The 20,509-nt window shown below is 33.5% G+C and overlaps 1 protein-coding gene across 1 annotated transcript; it reads right to left on the reverse strand.

The window, feature by feature from the left end:
• Window positions 1-655: 655 nt before the first annotated feature.
• Window positions 656-20,509, reverse strand: LOC136026563 (GEL complex subunit OPTI-like). The gene is made up of 3 exons (XM_065703252.1): window positions 20,357-20,509; window positions 4,694-4,797; window positions 656-945 (listed from the first exon to the last, which is right to left on the reverse strand). The coding sequence occupies exons 1-3, from the start codon at window positions 20,441-20,443 to the stop codon at window positions 774-776; spliced, it is 363 nt and encodes a 120-aa protein (XP_065559324.1). The 5' UTR covers window positions 20,444-20,509; the 3' UTR covers window positions 656-773.

Below are 20,509 nucleotides of genomic sequence, written 5' to 3' on the forward strand. Positions count from 1 at the left end.
CTGTTGATGACAGCAGTGAAGCGCGTCTTTATAATGGGTTATATAATCTTCTCCGAGCTGACCAGTTGCCTCTTCCCTTGCTCTTCCTTACAAATATTCCTAGCTCTACTAAAATGTTTTTACAGTGTTTTGCACATTAAAAAACTGAATTTGGAACTACCTGAATTGAAAACCGAATTTAGAATATTTGGAACTGCTTTACCTACTAAAAGTGAAACATAAACTTTAATGCTAAGGCGCGCTTGGAGCCTCAGTCCCTTTGTTTGCTAGAGTGGGGCTCAAGCAAAGCAAAGAAACAAAGCTAAAAAGTATACACTGAAAGTAATACAGACTGAAAATACGATGTTATAATAGGAGACTGTTAATCTGAGTTTCAAGCATTGGGTAGTTCTTTCTTACAATAGGAATCCCCCCTCCTCCTGTACAGCTAACACATTGGAACATTCATATGGTATTCTCAGATCCCCACACTCATCTCATGCCATGTGATGCTGGGGAAACAGGTTACTAAACTCGCTGAGAAAGTAGGGGACCAAAGATCTTAGAAGGAGCTATTAACCATAAAAACCAAAAAGTTTTTTTTAGAATAGCAGAAAAAAAGGATGGTCTAATATCCATTTTTAAACGATCTTAAAACCATTGATATTCCAAAAAATAAAGTAACTGCTGTTTTTTAAAACCACATTTATTTCTTCTTCAAAACATCAAAACAATGTCACACACAACCCTTTGCACTGGGCCACTCAGAGATCTTACAAACAGTTTCAAGTATTTCAACTATGGTGAAGTCCACTATAAAATATAATCCAAGTCACCAAAAAACCAGCAAACGAGGTCATAAATCCTTCTTTAAGCAACTCCCACATCCCACCATATTCTTCTTCGTCAATCTGCTGAAAGCTGTTGGAATAGAAATAAACAACTGCAGAATTTACAACCCCAAACCTGGAAAGAAGAAGTAACAAATAGAAAAAACGTGGTTGTGTGGTAACAAATAACATTTTTGATAAAAAAAAAAATAAATAATTATCAAGAGAGACTCTAGTTACAATTTACAACTCTTCAAATTTCTATACTGCATTTTCCCCAGATGAAAATCGCAAGATCTTGATGTAGTTCAAGATATGCTATCCAATAAGTTTTTAATGTTCATTATATAATATTTATGTTGTTCTATAATGTACACAAACATAAAACAAAAAAGGACAATTGGAAAACACACAGGTAAGTTATAAGCTTATCCAAGAAGCATGAGTAACTTACAGGAGTGGAAACTGGCGCTAGTGTCAGCAAAAAATTACTAACAGCATCTAGCGCTTGACATTTCTTACATTTTTCCAGCTTTGTCATTGTAATTTTTTTTTTTTTTGAAACTGAGATCAGACACTTATCATTTTACTAACTTTGCCAATTACACCAATTTTGTCTTATATTTACACTGAAAAAAAAAAAAAAAAAATGCCAAAACCCAGACAGCATTAACGATTTTGGTGACATCATTTCCGCCAGTTCCAACTCTTGGAAGTCATCCATATGCTTTGGTTTTGTCTGTGAACATCAGGCCCAACCACTCTAAAATTCTCAAACTTGTCCCTTTTTAGTCATAAATGCAGGGGTAAATTTCAGTTTATGCCCCTCTTGTGGCAATTTTAAGTGCCATATTGTTCGTTGAGACTAATTTGTTCTTTTCTGAAAAAAAAGAAGTCCTTAGCTAGAATACATTATAAAGGCCTACTAATGCTCAACTGAGGTTTGACAGGTCTCTTGCTTCATAGAAGGTCCGTAGAGGTTCCAGAGAAAATTACCAAACAAAAATTGCAATAAAACCAATTGAAAAACATTAAAAAAAAAGATACAGAATGGGAGGGACAAAGCATAAATGATGCACGGTTTTTGAGAAATGTAATTTATTTCAAGGGTTCTAAAATGGCAAAAAGGTCAAGCAACAGTAACAACAGGAGGAAGTCTACAAAAACCTCAATAGTACTTTTCTTAAAAAAAAAAAAAAAAAAAAAAAAAAAAAAAAAAAAAAAAAAAAAAAAAAAAAAAAAAAAAAAAAAGCCGTCAAGTTTCTCTAATAACAATATACATTTGAAGTGGAGAAATCAAGACCTCTTTCCTTACTACTAACAAGTCACTGCAGTATTAATCCACCTGAGGTCAGCACAGGTACACATACTCCTCCTCCATCCTAGTCTATTCAAAGCCTCCCTCTATACACCCTCCCAAGAAGTTGCAATTTCCGTTAAAATTTCCTTTACATTCTCGACCAATGATCCTTGTTGACCGAAAATCAACTCAATAAACTTATCACCATGGCTGAACACTTCGTAGATAAGCCAAGCATAGCTACTTTGAATTTTGATAGCTTTTGTTTTCGCATTAACAGAATTGTAATCTAGAAGTTTTTTTTTTTTTGGTTTGGGAGATTAGAGCTCTAATTTTTTGGTGACTTTTTCTGAGCAGGTTTTTCTAATTGCTACTAAAATACTGCGCAGGAGCAAAAGAAGTGGGGTCTCAGTCCCCATAGGATCCACCATTGGCTGGCGCGAGGGATGAAGTTGTAGTTACAGCACAGAACTATTCGCACCATCAGATTCGCAGTGAAGGAGCTGAAAATTAGGCTGTCTCTATGTATTGAAAAATGACTCAATATCTCCAACAGCATTTTGAAAAAGGTAGATTTTACTTTCATCAAGGGGTCGGATGTTTCTGGTAGGACAAAGAACCTTTTCTTGGGCTCCCAACAGTCTGGATTTATTTTTCGAAAGTTTCACTGGGTCTTGCAGCTAGTTCTAAGAAGGCCCAAACATCTTGATGACCGAACAATGTGGCAATCATATTTTTGAGACGGAAAACCTATCCACCATAGGCATAACTTTGCAGGATAAAGATAACCCTCTCTATATTTCTAAGCATAAGCTTCTACTGAAAATATTACAGACAAAAATGAAAAATATAAAATACTTCCAAGGACATCAACTATGGAGGGTTGCAGTAGACAGATGCTTCAGCAGTCAAAATTCTGGGGTGGGGGGGAATGAATTTTACCCAGTGGCTGGTCATTTTTACTAATGGTTTTGGGGTGCAAGGAATTTTACCGAATGGCTGGTCATTTTTACTGACGGATTTGGACGATATTGCAACTAAAATTAACCATTTTTTTTTACTGACTGAGACCAACCTTTTACCATCAAACTTACGTTATTTCTTTCGATTTACTTCATAGAAAAAAATTTGACCTTTCACCCACTATTTTACAAACTCAATATTTTTATAGACTGTCATTGATGGGTCCTCTCCATCCCCTTCCTGTCACAAAACTGCTACAATTTTTGTTTTGTTTTATAAATCTCTTTTACTACATTTAATTACTGAAATTGTGTGTTCAAAATACTCACAGTAAAAATTTTACATGTTGCAATGTTTTGACATATTGAAGAGCAATAGTTTAGCACTCAATTCTGGGTTCTATTTAGCAGTTAGCAGATAACACACAAAAAAAAGTTTTCTTATGCTGCAGCAAAACGACAGGTTTTATTGGGCTTTTATTGGTTGACTATTCTACCAGAAGAACAACAAATGGAAACACAGTTAATTAGCAGTTCCATCACTGACAGAAAGTTCCATTTCTCTGAGAAAGTGCCACTTCTAGGAGACAGAATTCTCATAAGAGTGTGCTAAGGTTCAATATGATACATATGGTATGTATGAATACACTAAAGCCTCATTAATATTCGAATTCCTTAAAATCCCGTAGTTTTGTCATGACTATACCAATATGGGGCTTTTTTGCATGGTAGCTGAAACTTAAATCGTAGTAGCATACACATTACTGATAAACAAGTAGAAGTGGCGCAGAACAATATTTTGAAACCCTCGTAACCAGTTTATTGAGAAAAATTGGCAATTTTCAAATAATTCTTTTTTTTTTATTCATACTCATAATAATTTTGTCTAGTCTATTTTGTAAATCAGTTTTATTTTCTATTGGGCAGTCTCAACCAACATTTTTCAGCAATGAACAACTTGCTGCTTAAAGGTGTGCTCTGTTTTTCAACCTTAAGCTTTTTGAAGCGTTTCATAAGCTTCCACTGACTTATTGCCCAGTATAAAACAAAACATGTGTACAATTTAAACATCTGTATCAATTTTGAAACAATTTTTAAAACTGCTTAAGCAAAACAAACTAAAAAGCCCAAGGACATTTATTTAAATTCATTTTGTAAAGTGGAGGAGAGGGGATTGTCCAAACAGAAAAGGGGAAATTATACAAAAATGAAAATTTAGTAGGAAAGGCTCAGTTTTTTCTATGTTTAATATCAAATTACATGTGGAGAGTTTCTAAGACATTCTCAGACGGCATAGATGCTGGATTCATTCTTAGAGTAGGGAAAATCTGGTGAGGCTTTATAGACACCCTATGTGCCCTTTCTGGACACATAGGGTGCCCAGGGTGATCCTTTATAAATGGGTGATCCTTTATAAATGCAGCTAGAAAAAAGGAAACTACTTGATCAAAACTTTTCATTAGATCAAAATTAAATTATAAAAAAAAAATTACAGAAGAGCCAAGTAAAAGTCACTTGACAGTTAAAGAAAATTAGTTTGTTTAGGAAATATACACTGAACAGACTAAACTAAAAACAGATACAAATAAAAGTCAGAAATAAACAGAAAAAAAAGTACTTACGAGGCAATTGCAACAAATCCTTGTAATGCAAAAACTCCCCAAATAATTCCAATAACTATTCCAACAATTTGTCTAATCCAATAAATAACATCTAAGAACTCTTCCTGAAACAAAAATTTTTATGTAGTCTCTATACAGTTCATTTTGCTCCATACAGCTCATGTATCATATATTTACTATTTAATTTTATTATATTATGATTTACTTGAAATTTTGAATTCCTGAAAGGAAACCTTCCCTTTTGTAGTTTTGTTCATTGTTTTTTTGTTTTTTGTTTTTTTACTTTATCAGTTCATTTACAAAATTAAGACACCACATCTTTTGCAAAATCAAATCAACAACAAATAAAGACAAATCCAATTAATGATGACTTTCTTTGTCTCTAGGAGTGATCCTCTTGAGGAAAAACAAATTGAAATAAATGAAAATAAGAAACTGCATAAACCCCCTTTTTCCTCAATGCTGGACACATTTTGCCTTATTAAACAAATACTCTTAGAGAAATCAACTTTAATAAAATATACATCTGCGAGGTGGAATCAGGATCTATTACACTCATGAAAGACAAAGAAAGAAATAATTATAAACACTGATATAGTTCAGGTCTTTGCAATTTAATAAACCTGAGAAAAAAAAATGAACCTATTGTAAACTTTCTTTGCAAGGAATCTATATAAATTGGCTTTAAATGCATTGAATGCTAACTTCTTCTGATGGAGAACTGGGCGCCTGAACTGAATACACCAACCTAGATGCATCAAACAGATACCTTACTTGAACAGAATCAATCAAGAAATCAGACTAAGTAGCCAAAATAGACACAACAGCAATGCACCCATAAATGAAATTAAATGAAAATATATTTGGATATTTCAAGAATGGATAACATGCTATTTCAAGAAATAAATAACATGCTGTTTACTTTGCTCATACATTACAAATATAATCATATTATAAAAAAAATGAAAGAGAAAACGAGAGGGATTGAATCAAGAATTGTTTTCAACCTAAAATCTATGTCATCATCCCATACCTTACTCAAGTGAGCTTTCCCAATAGGCAGAACTCATGAGCGTTTGAAAAAATCTCAGTTGCCTGCTTGCCTACAAGTCCAGTGGACATTGTCAGTCATGAGTCAAGCCATAAATCTCAGTCACCCTCACTGCAATTTTATTGAGTTTTCCCAGTAGGCAAAACTACGTTGATAATTCAATAGTCAAACTGACTTGTGATTGATTCAATAAAAAAAAGATATACAAAAAGGGAGAAAAAACCTTAGAATAATAACAATTTTTAAATGTAAAAAACAGAATCCAACAGGATTAGGCTGATACTGAAAACAAAAACGCAGACAATTTGGACAAATATTCATGGTCTGTCTTGAGTGCCTATTTCAAATACCTTACCTAAGACCTTAGGTCTTAAAAAATCTAAATACCTAAAAAACTTCCATGAAAAAATACATGTATATTAGAAAACCAAATAAAATTTACCAAAAATATTTAATAAAAAACAAAGAAGAAGAAAAAAACATTTCTGTACATTATCTGTGTCAATTAGCCTTCTATATATATATATATATATATATATATATATATATATATATATATATATATATATATATATATATATATATATATATATATATATATATATATATATATATATATATATATTTTAGACATTCACCTTACCTTATCACCTTAATCCATCTGAGAGCTTTAAGGTCTTCCAGACCTGTAGTGCTCTTGAGTTGATGACTGCCAGTCGAATGTTCACTGCTTCTTTTCCCACTCTTTGTCAAAACGGTTTTTGAAGGACTGAATGGAAGGAGCACTGACAGTTTGGCGAGTTTTAGATCGGGAGCTTGACTTTGGTAGCTTCTTGGAGTGTTCTCTTGTGCTGTGCTGGCTGGTACTGAGATTGTCGCCAAAGATTGCTGACTTTTTGTTCTGCAGCTTGTAAGTAAGCATCATATCGCTGCGCAAGCGTCGGTAAACCAGAGTGGATAGTTTGAGGTACCTGAGGCAGTCCTCATATGAGATAGATTCTAGACTTCGTTTGCATTTTGTTGCCCGTCTCTGTATGTTTTCAATGAGCCTCACATCTTGTCGATAAGAAGGACCAGCAAGACACATGCCAAGATCGAGATGGGGTCTGACAAGAGCCTTATATAGTTTTATAAATATAGATGCCTGTCTGCTGTTGATGGTTCGTTTTAGTAGTCCAAGACTGGAGCTTGCATGGGAAACAACATGCTGGACATGGCTGTGAAATTTAAGTTTATCATCAATAATGACACCAAGATCCCTTTCTTCTGCTCTGTTCTCTAGTTGCTCTCTTACTTTGCTGGTGGGGTTGTAGTGCGTGTAGTTTGACATTGGGTTATTGGGTCCAAGGTGTAATGCACAGCACTTTCCTACATTAAATTTGAGAAGCCAGTCTTGGGTCGAAACTTATAGCTTATCTATGTTGTGCTGGATACTCTGAGGGCATGCAATACCAAAGACTTTGACAACATCAGCAAACAGGTGCATGCCATTGTCAATATACCTAAATATGTCATTGATGTAAATCAGAAAGAGAGTTGGACCCAGTACAGTTCCCTGCAGTACTCTGTTCATTACTTTGGCCTTGTCAGAGTATACCGGTTTGCCGTCTGTATCAAATAAGCAAACTTTCTGCTTGTGCTTTGTAAGGAAATTCATCAGGCAGTCTACAACAGCCTGATAGATGCTGATAGCGGATATTTAGGAGTGCATTCGACTGTGAGGAACCTAGTCAAAGGCCTTAGCAAAGTACAGAAGGAGCAGGTCAACCAGATGTTTGTGGTCAATTAGGTTTGTGATTTCCTTGTATGATTTCAAGAGGTTTGTTTCAATTGATTTCCCTGACTGGAAGCCATGCTGCTTGGGGGACAAGATCTTGTTGGTTGTCAAACAAGATCATTGCCCAATATAAAACTAATAGTTGATGGTCATCTTGGATGCTGCAATGCCCACAACAGATTGATGCCCCGCTTGGCAATACAGAACCTAAGGATCAATCCTGCTGCTACAAGGGTGGGGGACAAGGCTGCTCCTTGTCCCTATAAGAAAGACCCAGGAACAAAAACATTGGTGTGGTGCCAATTGTGTATGCAATGGCTCTGGAGGATCTTTATCTTTTTTAGTTGATGGTCTGCTACTAGGAATAAAACCCAATTTCACATACTAAAATAGCTGTCATAATTGTATAAAAAAATGCAAAAAATTTCTACCCTTCCCCTCATATATTCTTGCCAATGGCAAGATGTTTAAATTATGTACATTAATTATTTTTTCCTAAGAGTTGGATGGATTTATTAACAATTATATAAATATTCAGAGGGCATGAAATGTCTGCCAGCAAGACTTAACAAAAAATAAATAACCTAAAATTCCTGAGTCAGCACTTTCTTGACATGTTTGGTAAAACCTTAACAATTATGTAAAATTCAATGTTGCTTTTCCCATTCTGGTTGATTATTTTTATGAAGTTTGAAAAAAAAACGCATGTTAGCAAAATTTCCCCTAAGGAGGAATGTGACAATTGACAGCTAACGGGGGAGATACCATAAGGGTATGTGTAATATCTGAGGAATGGTTGAAGGCAGACTATAGTTTTGAAGTTTTCTGAGCATCAATCAAATTTTTGAGATGGTAGGCTTGCATAACAAGAAGAGGAGCAGTTATTTTACTTAATATCAAGATTATTTGATTCTTCCTTCTTTCTTCTATGCTTTAAATTTTTAAATTCTGTCCTGTTTGGGCTCTGTAAGATGCAGCTCATACTGCACACTTTGGATACATATCAACTTGTAAATATTTGGTCATGTCACATAACTTATTTAGGTTTTATTTATTTTCATTAGGCACTAAAAATGGACTGCAAATACTGGCTACTTTTTTTCTCCTCACAACTGCTGCTACAATTTTGACTGTGACTGCTACTCTTACTATAACTGCTACTAATACTATTGAACTAAATCAAAAGACTATAAGTGTATTCAGGTTGTCAAAAGGCCTTATCTGTAATATCTACAAATGACTAAGGTGATTATGTTGTGAATTTCAGGGGAATATTGAACTAAATTTAAAGACTGTTTGTGCATTCAAATGCTCAAAAAGGCAAATCTGCAATATCTCAGAAACTACTAGGGGTATTAAGTTCATACAAGGGATTTTGCACTAAATCAAAAGACACCTAGTGCATCAAGATGGATAAAAGGGCAATTTGGCATACCTGCAATACTGCAGGAACAGCTAAGGGCATTAAGTTATTATTGAACTTTATCAAAAGACACTGTGTACATTCAAAGTTGTCAGAAGCATTTATGTGCAAGATCTGATGAACACCTAACATTAGGAGGCACCCCTCCCCCACAAATGACAACCCTGTAAGTAGCTCCAATTAAACAGAGCCTTAATTATGGTAACTTAAGATCCATTTGCTTTCCTGAAAGCTATAGGGTCTACTCCATTAAACCAGGGTTTCAATTGTTATGATTTCATGTAAAAATATAAACATTTATTCTATTTGACTATACTTGCTTTTTAATTAGATTTTCTAGTTAGCTTGAAAAAAAAATAAACTGAAGCTGGTCAATTCTATCTTCAACAATAAAGTACAGCAGGTTGAAGCTACAGAAAAACAAAATGGTAAAATGTTGAAAAAATTGACGAAGTTTTAGAAAACATTTCAATAATTTGTCCCAAAAATCAGAAACAACACAAGAATAGATATGCAACTGTTTAGGCCTGATATGAAAAGTAATCTTGCTGCATTATTCTCTTCCTAACTAGCTACAATTACAACAAAAAAGGTATACAATTTAATGATCTATTAGACAGTCTTTCCAAATATAACAACCTAGGCCTATTCTTGTCATCATACAAATTGCTTCCTTTTATTCTTTTGGTCTTATTATAGCTAGTTAAGAAAAGAAATATTGTTCCAAAATTAGGCTACAGCAGAGTAGGAGAAAAAGACATGTCTGCTAGCCTACCTAGCAGGAAATTGGATACATTTTAAACTTTTAAATATATAAAAGTGAAACTCTCAGAAACAAATCTACAGCACAACTGAAGCCAAGGAAAAGGTTAACTTTGAATCATGGTCTAGCATGCTTTATAAGAAATACCAGGCTACTGTGAACAATAAGAAACAAAAATTAAAAAGAAATTATTGTTATTCTGTTTTATAATTAAATAAGAATAGTACACAGGCAATATGGAAAATAGGCAAATAAATGGGACACTTCACCTCACATGAAAAAAACAAACCCCAAATGTAATTACCCCTCTGGATGGAGATTTTTTCAAAGAGTATATGGATATTGCTAAAGAACTTTGTACTTTTGTCTGAAATTGGTTCAAGTATATCTTGGCAAATTAAAAATAGTTTTATTACAATTAGAACAACTCCAAATATTAGTGTAGGCTACTTGATTCATTTAATTCAGACATCACTTAAGATGAGATGATACAAATGCAATAAGTTACAAAAAGCACTTACATTGCTTACATTGCTAGATAATATCTGTTCACAACAATGGAAATAAATGTAAAATAACTATTTCCACTTTACCACTATTTTCTAAATTTTTTGAAAAGATTATTCATGAAAGAATAACAAAGTTCACAAATGAAAATTAAATTTTGCTGTCTAGCCAGCCTGGTTTAAAAAGGTCTTACCACTACATTTGCTTTATATAATTTTATTATGCAGATTAAAAAAAAATTAGATTCATGATACTGACAATCTATCTGATATTTTGATACTGTTAATCATGAGGTATCAATACTGAAACTGAGTAAAATACATTCCCCAGTTTGGATGGTGAAATCGATAAAATCACATTTAGAAGATAGAACTCAGATTATAGTTATTAGATTTTTGACATTTAAAAAAAGATTTTTGACAATATATGGTTCCTCAAGGTTTGATCATAGCATCATTAATTTTACAGATATATGTTCTTGAAAATAAAAGAACTTTTGACTATTTGCATGGGCCTACTAATAATTTATGCCAATGACATAATTACGTCATTCAAGTCATACATGGTAGATAGTTTATTTGATGTTATTGTGTTGCGAGAGCAACACTTTGGTTTTGTTGTGTTTTTTTTTTTTTTTGTTCCAAGCACCCTGATTTCAGCTTATTCCTAGAAAGTGGTAAGGGTCTAACCTCTGCGGTTTTTACGAAAAGTGTGGACCTTAGGCCGGATTGATGAATATTACTTTACATTTTGGAAAGCTTCGTAGAACTCTTGCCTGGGGCCAAGAAGGATGGTTTTTGCTTGTCCTTGAGCCAGAGCCTATAGTGTGTGAAGTGAAGAGGAGTTGTATAGCCTATGTCAGAGAGGACTATCTGAAGTTATGCAGCCAAGCTTTCGTTTCATCAAACCATGTTTCTGCTTTCGAGTGGAAAGCTCCGTTCTAGCAGGCAAGCAGGCAGGCACCAGTTTCAAATTGAAGATGGACTAAAATCTATAAGTGTTAAATATATGCGACAGTTACCCTGCCCCACAGCCAATATATCTTCTTTGAGTGATAAATAGAAAAATTTAGAGAAGCAAAAAAGCGGCATTTTCCCACGGGTCCGAAAGTGCTGCCATCTATTGTTTCTACCCATTTCTGTTCGTGATTTCAGCTGAGTTTATCATTCGGTTTTTCGCACTTGGGATTGCGGTAGAGAAATGGTATCAGATGTGCCTCTTAAACTTTAAAAGTTCTCTCATTGCTAAAGAAATTAGAGCTTATCCTTTGCTCCTTTCTAAGTGATGACGTTAGAAAGTTGGCCTACGGCAAAAAAGTCAACTTTTGAACTAAGACAGATAGATTTTTTTTTTTTTCGACGGCAGTCGATAGCTTTTGATGAGCTGATCAAATATATGCCATCCATTTTTTTTGTACAAAAATTCCTTCATGAGATATACCAGTTTGAAAGTTTAAAGGGGTTGACAACTTCAGTAGTAAGGTACACACTGAAACCAAAAATAGGCCGATACCAATTGTGAGACATATAGGGGAGTTGTAAGCAATAGTCGGCTGTTAGCTCATAATCATCCTCGGCAATGGGGGGTTCGCAACTCTTACTAGTTGGTGTACCTATTTTTTGTTTCTGTTGTATTTGATGGTAAGACCAATTTGGTTCCAGTGGTAAGACATGTAGGGGACTTGTAAGTAATAATCGGCTGTAAGGCTACAATCATCTTTAGCAATGAGGAGTTTGCAACTTTTGCGAGTTGGTGTACCTAGTATGTATTTTAGCATCCTTACAGATTAACAACTTCAGCATTTAGTTGCAGCGAGGAAACAAAACCAAAGTGTTGCTCTCGCAACACTTTACTTGGTGAAGCCAAGCAAAGGTTGCCGCAACACCTCATGTTGCCCATGCAACGTAGATCTAATTGAGATTAATTTAGGTCAATTGTCAAGTTATTTGAATTTGAATTAGCTATTGTTAAATATTTTGAAAACAAAATATTCAATTTTTTTAAATATCTAACAATTTGAAATAAATATGATGCTCTCATTTGAAAATGTACTGATTGAAAGTATAACTAATTTCAACCATGTGGGACTGACTATTGGTAAAATAACTACATAGACAGATCATCAGATTAGACATTGGCTTTGTATAATTTTACTATGCAGATTAACAAATTTTAGATTCATGATGTTATAAATCTTTTTGATATTTTGATACTGTTAATCATGAGGTATCAATGCCAAAACCAAATAAAATACATTTCCCAGTTTTGATGGCTAATTGGATAAAATCACATTTAGAAGATAAGATTCCAATTGTAGTTATCAGATTTTTGATATTATTAGAAAAAAAAATGAATGCATGGTTCCTCATGGTTTGATCATAGTGTCATTAATTGTCTAGATATATATTGTTTAAAATATTTTTTTAACTATTTCCATGGGACTACTAATGAAATACGCCAATGATATAATTATGTCAATCAAATAATTCATGGTAGATGGTTTATTTGATGTTATTGAGACCACATTAGGTGAATTGTGAAGTTATTTGAATTTGAATTAGATATTGTTAAATATTTTGAAAACAAAATATTTGATTTTTTAAAACATCCAACAATTTCAAACAAATATGACTCTTTCATTTGAAAATGTACTGATCAAAAGGACAGGTAATTTCAAGCATGTAGGACTGACTATTGATGAAAAAGCTATGTAGACAGATCATCTGATGGAAATTTCCATTGGATTTCTAAGGGGACATATATTCTAAATAGATTAAAGCATTTTATATCTCATGAAGCTCTCAAAACTTTATGTTTCTTCATATCTAGAGAGTGGATGAGCTCATTGGTCTAGCTTGTTTGATTAAATTTGTGTAAATTCCAAGAAAAATAAAATTGGGAAGTAAAAACTATATTTTCAAGTAAATACTCTACAAGTGATTAATTCCACCTGGAAAACATTTTAAATGTTTCGAAAATATCTAGATTTGAAGTTAAAAGTTAGGTTTACTTGTGTATTCCTTCATTAGTACCACTTACACTAATACAGCTTAATATGTTTCATGCAGCTAATGAGTATCAGTCATGCCTGACAGTCTTGTCCAAACCAATTCATTCATCCTAAGTTAAAAGTCTAGATGAGCTACTTTTTCTATCTTGGAAATTAGTAAGGATAGAAAAATCAATCTTTCAGGGATGGATCTACTGACTAAAGCATGTCCTAGAAAGGTATTTTGAAGTACCTACCTCCCCTTTTTCTCTCTGTAGAGGGAATTGATCTTTGATAAACTTTAAAAATCTTTGTCTTATAAAAGTGAAACCTTCCAAAATAGATCTTCTGCTTAAATGAAGGGTAAAATTCTAGTTAATTGACTTCTTGCTATCTCAGAAAGGATTTAGGTTAGGAAAATGAAACTTTCAGGGATGAATCTACAGACAATAGTATGTCCCAGGAAGGTATTTTGAAGCAACTAACTCCACTCCTTCTCCCTCTAGAGGGCCCTGACCTTTGGTGACCTTTAAAAATATGTGTGTTATAAAAGTGAAACCTTGCAAAATAGATCTTCTGCTTAATTGAAGTACAACAAAATTGTTTTCAGCTTCACAACTTTGCTCAATTCCATCTTATAAGGTTTCAAAGATATGCAAATACATTTCCTAAATTTTGAAAAAAAAACATTGATATGGCTCAAAATTCTACTCAAATAAAAGGGATAACATTTTTCAGAACTAGAGGCAGATAAAAGCAACTAGTAACTGAAAATTAAGGTAAAATGTTGTTTTGTCAAAATTTCAATAGGTATAGATCTGTCATGTAGGCAAATTTCAGGACCCTCTGGAGGGGGAAGAAGTGGAGGTGGGTACTTCAAAATACCTTTCTAGGACATACTTCAGCCTGTAGACTCATCCCTGAAAGTTTCAGTTTCATAACCTAAACCCTTTCCAAGATAGAAAGAAGTCAATTAACTAGAGTTTTACCAAATGAAGTACAAGTTAAGTATTTTCAATTTCATAACTTTTCTTAATCCCAATTTATGAGGTTTCAAAGATCTGAAAATATATTTCCTAAATTTAGATAGAAAACATTAAGATGGCTTGAAATTTTACTCAAAAATAGGAATTGCCTTTTCAGAAGTGAAACCAGAGAAATATAAATGGGAAAACTGAAAATTAAGATCTGATGATGTTTTGCCTTAATTCTAATAGGTATAGACTTACCAAGGAGGCAAAATACATAAAAATCAGAAGAGACTTAACATAGCAGTTTTGCAATACCTTCATAGAGTATGTCTTTGGCCCTAGATTCATTAATAACAGTTTCATTTTCTATTCCTAACCCCTTTGCAAAATAGTGAAAAGTAGCATGTCTACAATTTTGCCCATCTCAGAATTTGATAACACCATGTTGTTAGTGAATGTTGATGTAGAGGTAGGCTAGCCTAATGTAGTGGGCCACATTGCTAAACCAAAAATCAATCTTGACGAGTTTAATATAGGCTAGCCTAAATAAAAATTAAAATATTTTAGACTATTGAGTAGATTAAATGGTAAAATTCTAGTTAATTGACTTCTTGATATCTCAGAGAGGGTTTAGGTTAGGAAAATGGATCTTTCAGGGAGGAATCTACAGACTAAAATGTGTCCTGGGAAGGTTTTTAAAGCACCCACCTCTACTCTTCTCCCTCAAGAGGACCCTGAAATTTGCTTAGATGATAGGTCTAGGCTATACCTATTGACATTTTGACAAAACAACATTTGGCCTTAAATTTCACTTACTAGTTGCTTTTTCCCTGCCTTTAGTTCTGAAAATGCAATTCCCATTGTTTGAGTAGAATTTTGAGCTATACCAATGTTTTTTTTCTTCAAAATTTAGGATATGGATTTGCATATCTTTAAAACCTTATAAAATGGAATTGAGCTAAGTTATGAAGCTGGAAACAATTTTGTTGTACTTCAACTAAGCAGAAGATATATTTGGCAAGGTTTAACTTTTATAAGACACATAGTTTTAAAGGTCATCAAAGGTCAGGGCCCTCTAGAGGAAGGAGTGGGGGTAGTTGCTTCAAAATACCTTCCTGGGACATACTTTAGTCTATAGATTCATCCCTGAAAGTTTCATTTTCCTAACCTAGACCCTTTCTGAGATAGCAAGAAGTCAATTAACTAGAATTTTGTAAAATTCTAGTCCATTGACTTCTTGCTATCTTGGAAAGTTGTTGGTCTAGAGAATTGAAACTTTCAGGGATGTGTTTACAGGCTAAAGTATATCCCAGGAAGTTATTTTGAGGTCCCTAACTATACCCCTTCCCCCTCCTCTATATAATGCAGTTTTTTGTGTATTAAAGTTTATATTTTGGTCAAATTTGATCATAGATTACTATTAAAAGTGTAAATCCTTGCTTACCTTAGAAAAATTCAACTTTTCACTGTTTTTTAAGCTACTATATTCCATAATTAATTCACCGACATTGAAAAACAATTAATACCTTTTATGGTATATTTCAAAATGGAATGTAGGCATTTAAATTCACCCTGTTTGAAACTCTTATCTTTAAATGGCTTTTCACAGGGGTAATACAGGTAAGACATTCAACTTTTAAGGGGCTTCTCACTCAAAATTATGATTCGTTGCTACAATTGGGTAAGGTTTATGTTATATGTGTGTCAATAACATTTGTTTTGTAAATCATAACAGCATAGAGGAAGTCAATTTCTTCAAAAAGGCCCAATAATGATTCTTAGAAACCTGAAGAGAGGCAAAACAGAAATTTAGTGGGGAAAAAACGCACAAGTCCTAAATACGTGATTGACATAACCGTAACGGATACGCTCTTTGGGGGAGTCTGGGGGAGGGGGGGGGTAATTCGAAAAAATTAGAAAGATGTATTTGTAACTTACAAATGGGTGATCAGATCTTAATGAAGTTTGATATTTAGAAGGATCTTGTGCTTCAGAGCTCTTATTTTAAATCCAGACCAGATCCAGTGACATTGAGGGAAGTTGGATGGGGAAACTGGAAATCTTGGAAGACGTGAAAATTGAGGCATCTTTATCTTGCAAATGGGTGGTCAGATCTTAATGAAACTTGATATATAGAAAGATTTTATGTCTGAGATGCTTAATATAGATGCTTATACAGAAATTACTCTGTATATGAAAGGGGTTTTTCCTCCCCAATGCCCTGCTTTTTATGCTAAAGTTTAACACTTTCTGTTACCTTTACTTTTTAAAACAGTAAAAACTTTAGCATAAAGAGTCGGGTGTTGAGGAGGAAAAGGCCCTTTCATATATGGAGTAATTTCTGTTCATTTTAAGTTTTAATGTTTCTCCTTACTTTCAGTTAAAAACACTTGTTTTTTTTTATTTAATTTATACCATAGTTTTATAGATATATATTTAAAATTATCAAAATAAACCAAAAATAAGCCCTCAATAAAAACTAATTACAGCACAACTATCCAGAAAAGAAGTTTTACAAAGGAAAGTAAAGAACCATTTTAAACTTAAGACAAGCTTCAACACATTCCTATAATATTTAAAGCTCAGTGTTTTGTGAGAAACCAGGAAAGGAAAATATATAATTAATGAAAAAAATCAAATAGTTGAGAAAATGAGAATTTTGTCAGCCAGTAGAAGACGAAAATCAAGCAAATATTTCGACAAGGACCTCTGAATAATGGAAGTGTTTTCAAACAAAATGAAGTGGTGAGGGTTATTGTGCATGTGTTGGGCCAAGGCAGAATCAAAATTCTCGGGCCTTTGGTGCAAACTATGACTTTGTTGATTGAATATTTGTGTTTCAACAATCTCTTCTCCCAATTGTTGGCATTTTACCAATATAGAAGATTTAGAAATGTTACACATCCCTTAAAACTGGTATTTTTCACATTTCTAAATCTCTTTCATGGGGTGGTATCCAGGAAATTTCCAAGGGGGAAGGAGTATTAAAGTTTTTTTGAGGAATCTTTATAAAACAAAAACTATGAAATGCACAAAAGACTTGTTTATATTCATTTCGTTAAGTTTTTACGAGTCGGAGAAAGGTTTCAGACAGGGGGTACATACCCTTAAGCACTCCTGGATATGGCTTGTTTTTTCCTAGCCTATTTGAATTTAATGGGAAAAGATTGTATTAATTTTCTCACAACCTCCCACATATTTACATTCTCATTAAAACAAACAGTCTTCTCAATATTTGAACTCCACATTAATTACTCTTTTGAATACGGGATGACACATGGAAAGGTAATTACAAGTGACATAACAATTCCCCCGGAAGCCAGAATAGCTTTCTGGGATCTGAAAGGAGCTTTTGATGAAGTTATAAGGTAATTTAGCATTCTTATTTTTAATATACTTGTGAAAAATTTATAATGATGGAAATATTTTTAAAGACTGCTTACAAATCTGTAAGTTGTTCATAAGTCTTCTTTGTGTTTGTCAAGTTGAGAGATCCCATCTAAGATAGTGTCAAATAACACAATGTAGGAGGTGTAAAATGCGTTTTGAAAATATAGCAGGGGGGGATTTGTTGTTCTTTTTCAAAGAAAACACAAATAAAGGCATTTCCAATGAAAATATATAAAAAAATCTAGAGGGGGAGTATGGGGCGGTTCCCTTTTCCCTCCTGTAATTGACACCACTGGTCTCAGATTTTGGTTTTGCCTCACTTCAGGTTTTTAAGAATCATTATTGAGTGCAATCGACAGAACAACAGAATTTGCGATTGCTATATGACACTTGGTTAATATCAAGTGCCATAAAAACGGATTATTCAAGTGAAAACAAAGAAGTAATGTTAAATTTTTCAAAAATTTCTCACAAATATATTAAAAATAAGAATGATGGTTAGATTCACAAAGTAATATGATAGATATTCAGGCAGGGCCCAGGAAGGATTATATTCCAATAAATCAACTATTTATATTGCAAGTGTTGTTTGGAAAATATAGCAAAGGCATGAAAAATAGGTTACATGCAGATTTCCAGGATCTGAAAGGAGCTTTTAATGAAGCTGTAAGGTATTTTAGCATTCTTATTTTTAGTATATTTGTGAGAAATTTTGAAAAAAATATTCAATCAACAAAGTCATAGTTTGCACCAAAGGCCCAAGAATTTTGATTCTGCCTTGGCCCAACATGTGCACAATAACCCTCACCACTTCATTTTGTTTGAAAACTCTTCCATTATTCAGAGGTCATTGTCGAAATATTTGCTTGATTTTTGTCTTCTTATTTTGCTACTGGCTGACAAAATTCTCATTTTCTCAACTATTTGATTTTTTTTATTAATTATATATTTTCCTTTCCTGGTTTCTCACAAAACATTGAGCTTTAAATATTATAGGAATGTGTTGAAACTTGTCTTAAGTTTAATATGGTTCTTGATTTTCCTTTGTAAAACTTCTTTTCTGGATAGTTGTGCTGAATTAATGTTTACTGAGGGCTTATTTTTGGTTTATTTTGATAATTTGAAATATATATTTATAAAACTATGGTATAAATTAAATAAAAAAAACAAGTGTTTTTAACTGAAAATAAGGAGCAACATTAAAATGAACAGAAATTACTCCATATATGAAAGGACCTTTTACTCCTCAACACCCTGCTCTTTATGCTAAAGTTTTTCACTGTCTTAAAAAGTAAAGTTAACAGAAAGTGTCAAACTTTAGTGTAAAAAGCAGGGCATTGAGGAGGAAAAATCCCTTTCATATACAGAGTAATTTCTGTATAAGCATCTATATTAGGTATCTCAGACATAAAATCTTTCTATATATCAAGTTTCATTAAGATCCAACCGCCCATTTGCAAGATAAAGATGCCTCAATTTTCACATCTTCCATGATTTTCAGTTTCCCTATCCAACTTCCCTCAATGTCACTGAATCTGGTCAGGATTTAAAATAAGAGCTCTAAAGCACAAGATCCTTCTAAATATCAAACTTCATCAAGATCTGATCACCCATTTGTAAGTTACAAATACATTTCTCTAATTTTTTTGAATTAACCCCCCCCCCCCGAAACTCCCCCAAAGAGTGTATCCATCACGGTTATGTCAATCATGTATTTAGGACTTGTGCTTATTTTTCTCACTAAATTTCTGTTTTGCCTCTCTTCAGGTTTCTAAGAATCATTAATGGGCCTTCTTGAAGAAATTGACTTTCTCTATGCCATTATGATTTACAAAACAAATGTTATTGACACACATATAACATAAACCTTACCCAATTGTAGCAACAAATCATAATTTTGAGTGAGAAGCCCCTTAAAAGTTGAATGTCTTATCTGTATGACCCCTGTGAAAAGCCATTTAAAGATAAAAGTTTCAAACAGGGTGAATTTAAATGACTACATTCCATTTTGAACTATACCATAAAAGGTAATAATTGTTTTTCAATGCTGGTGAACTAATTATGGAATATAGTAGCTTAAAAAACAGTGAAAAGTTGAATTTTTCTAAGGTAGGGAAGGATTTACACTTTTAATAGTAATATAGGATCAAATTTGACCAAAATATAAACTGTAATGCACAAAAAACTGCATTATATAGTGGAGGGGGAAGGGGTTTAGTTAGGGACCATAAAATAACTTCCTGGGATATACTTTAGCCTGTAGACACATCCCTGAAAGTTTCAATTCTCTAGCCCAACAACTTTCCAAGATATCAAGAAGTCAATGGACTAGAATTTTATCAATCAAATATCTGATTATTTGTTCAGTGGTATTTTTTATATAGGCCTAATTTAGCAAAGAAAAAAATGAATAGATTGCTTGATGCACTGTTTTTGGTACCTTGATGAGGCGTGACATGCAGGACTGTTCCTGGGGTTGGTGGCACCTAGGCTAAAATAAACTACAGCAACCCTTTCAGCTCAAACATAATAATAAAAGAGAAACTCCAGCTGTGGCACCTGGGACAGATTTTCTGTTTAAACCCCTTTGAACAACCCTGGTGTCATGTAACCACTCTTTTGAGATGCAGCTTTACTGATGTCGTTTCCAAGATATCTGTCCCAAAAAGTGCCAAATTTTAGACATGCTCTCAGGCAGGTTTGTGATGTGGTGAGTTGTAGGCCTAGTAGATTATCGAGGCTAGGTAACTTATACCACAAACATCATTTTTAGATAACTTAGAAAAAGTTACCTTATCTGGCCAATCTGACTTGCTACTAAAGGCTTTTACAAACGACGAATAAACAGAAGCAGAATCCGGCTCACTACCAGAATTCATTTTTTGCCATTAATAATTATTTCTTCTAAAAAAGTACTATATACCGGACAGTACAATTGCCACGTA

Source organism: Artemia franciscana, chromosome 4 (assembly GCF_032884065.1).
Source record: "Artemia franciscana chromosome 4, ASM3288406v1, whole genome shotgun sequence".
In the NCBI taxonomy this organism is placed as follows: Eukaryota; Metazoa; Arthropoda; class Branchiopoda; order Anostraca; family Artemiidae; genus Artemia; species Artemia franciscana.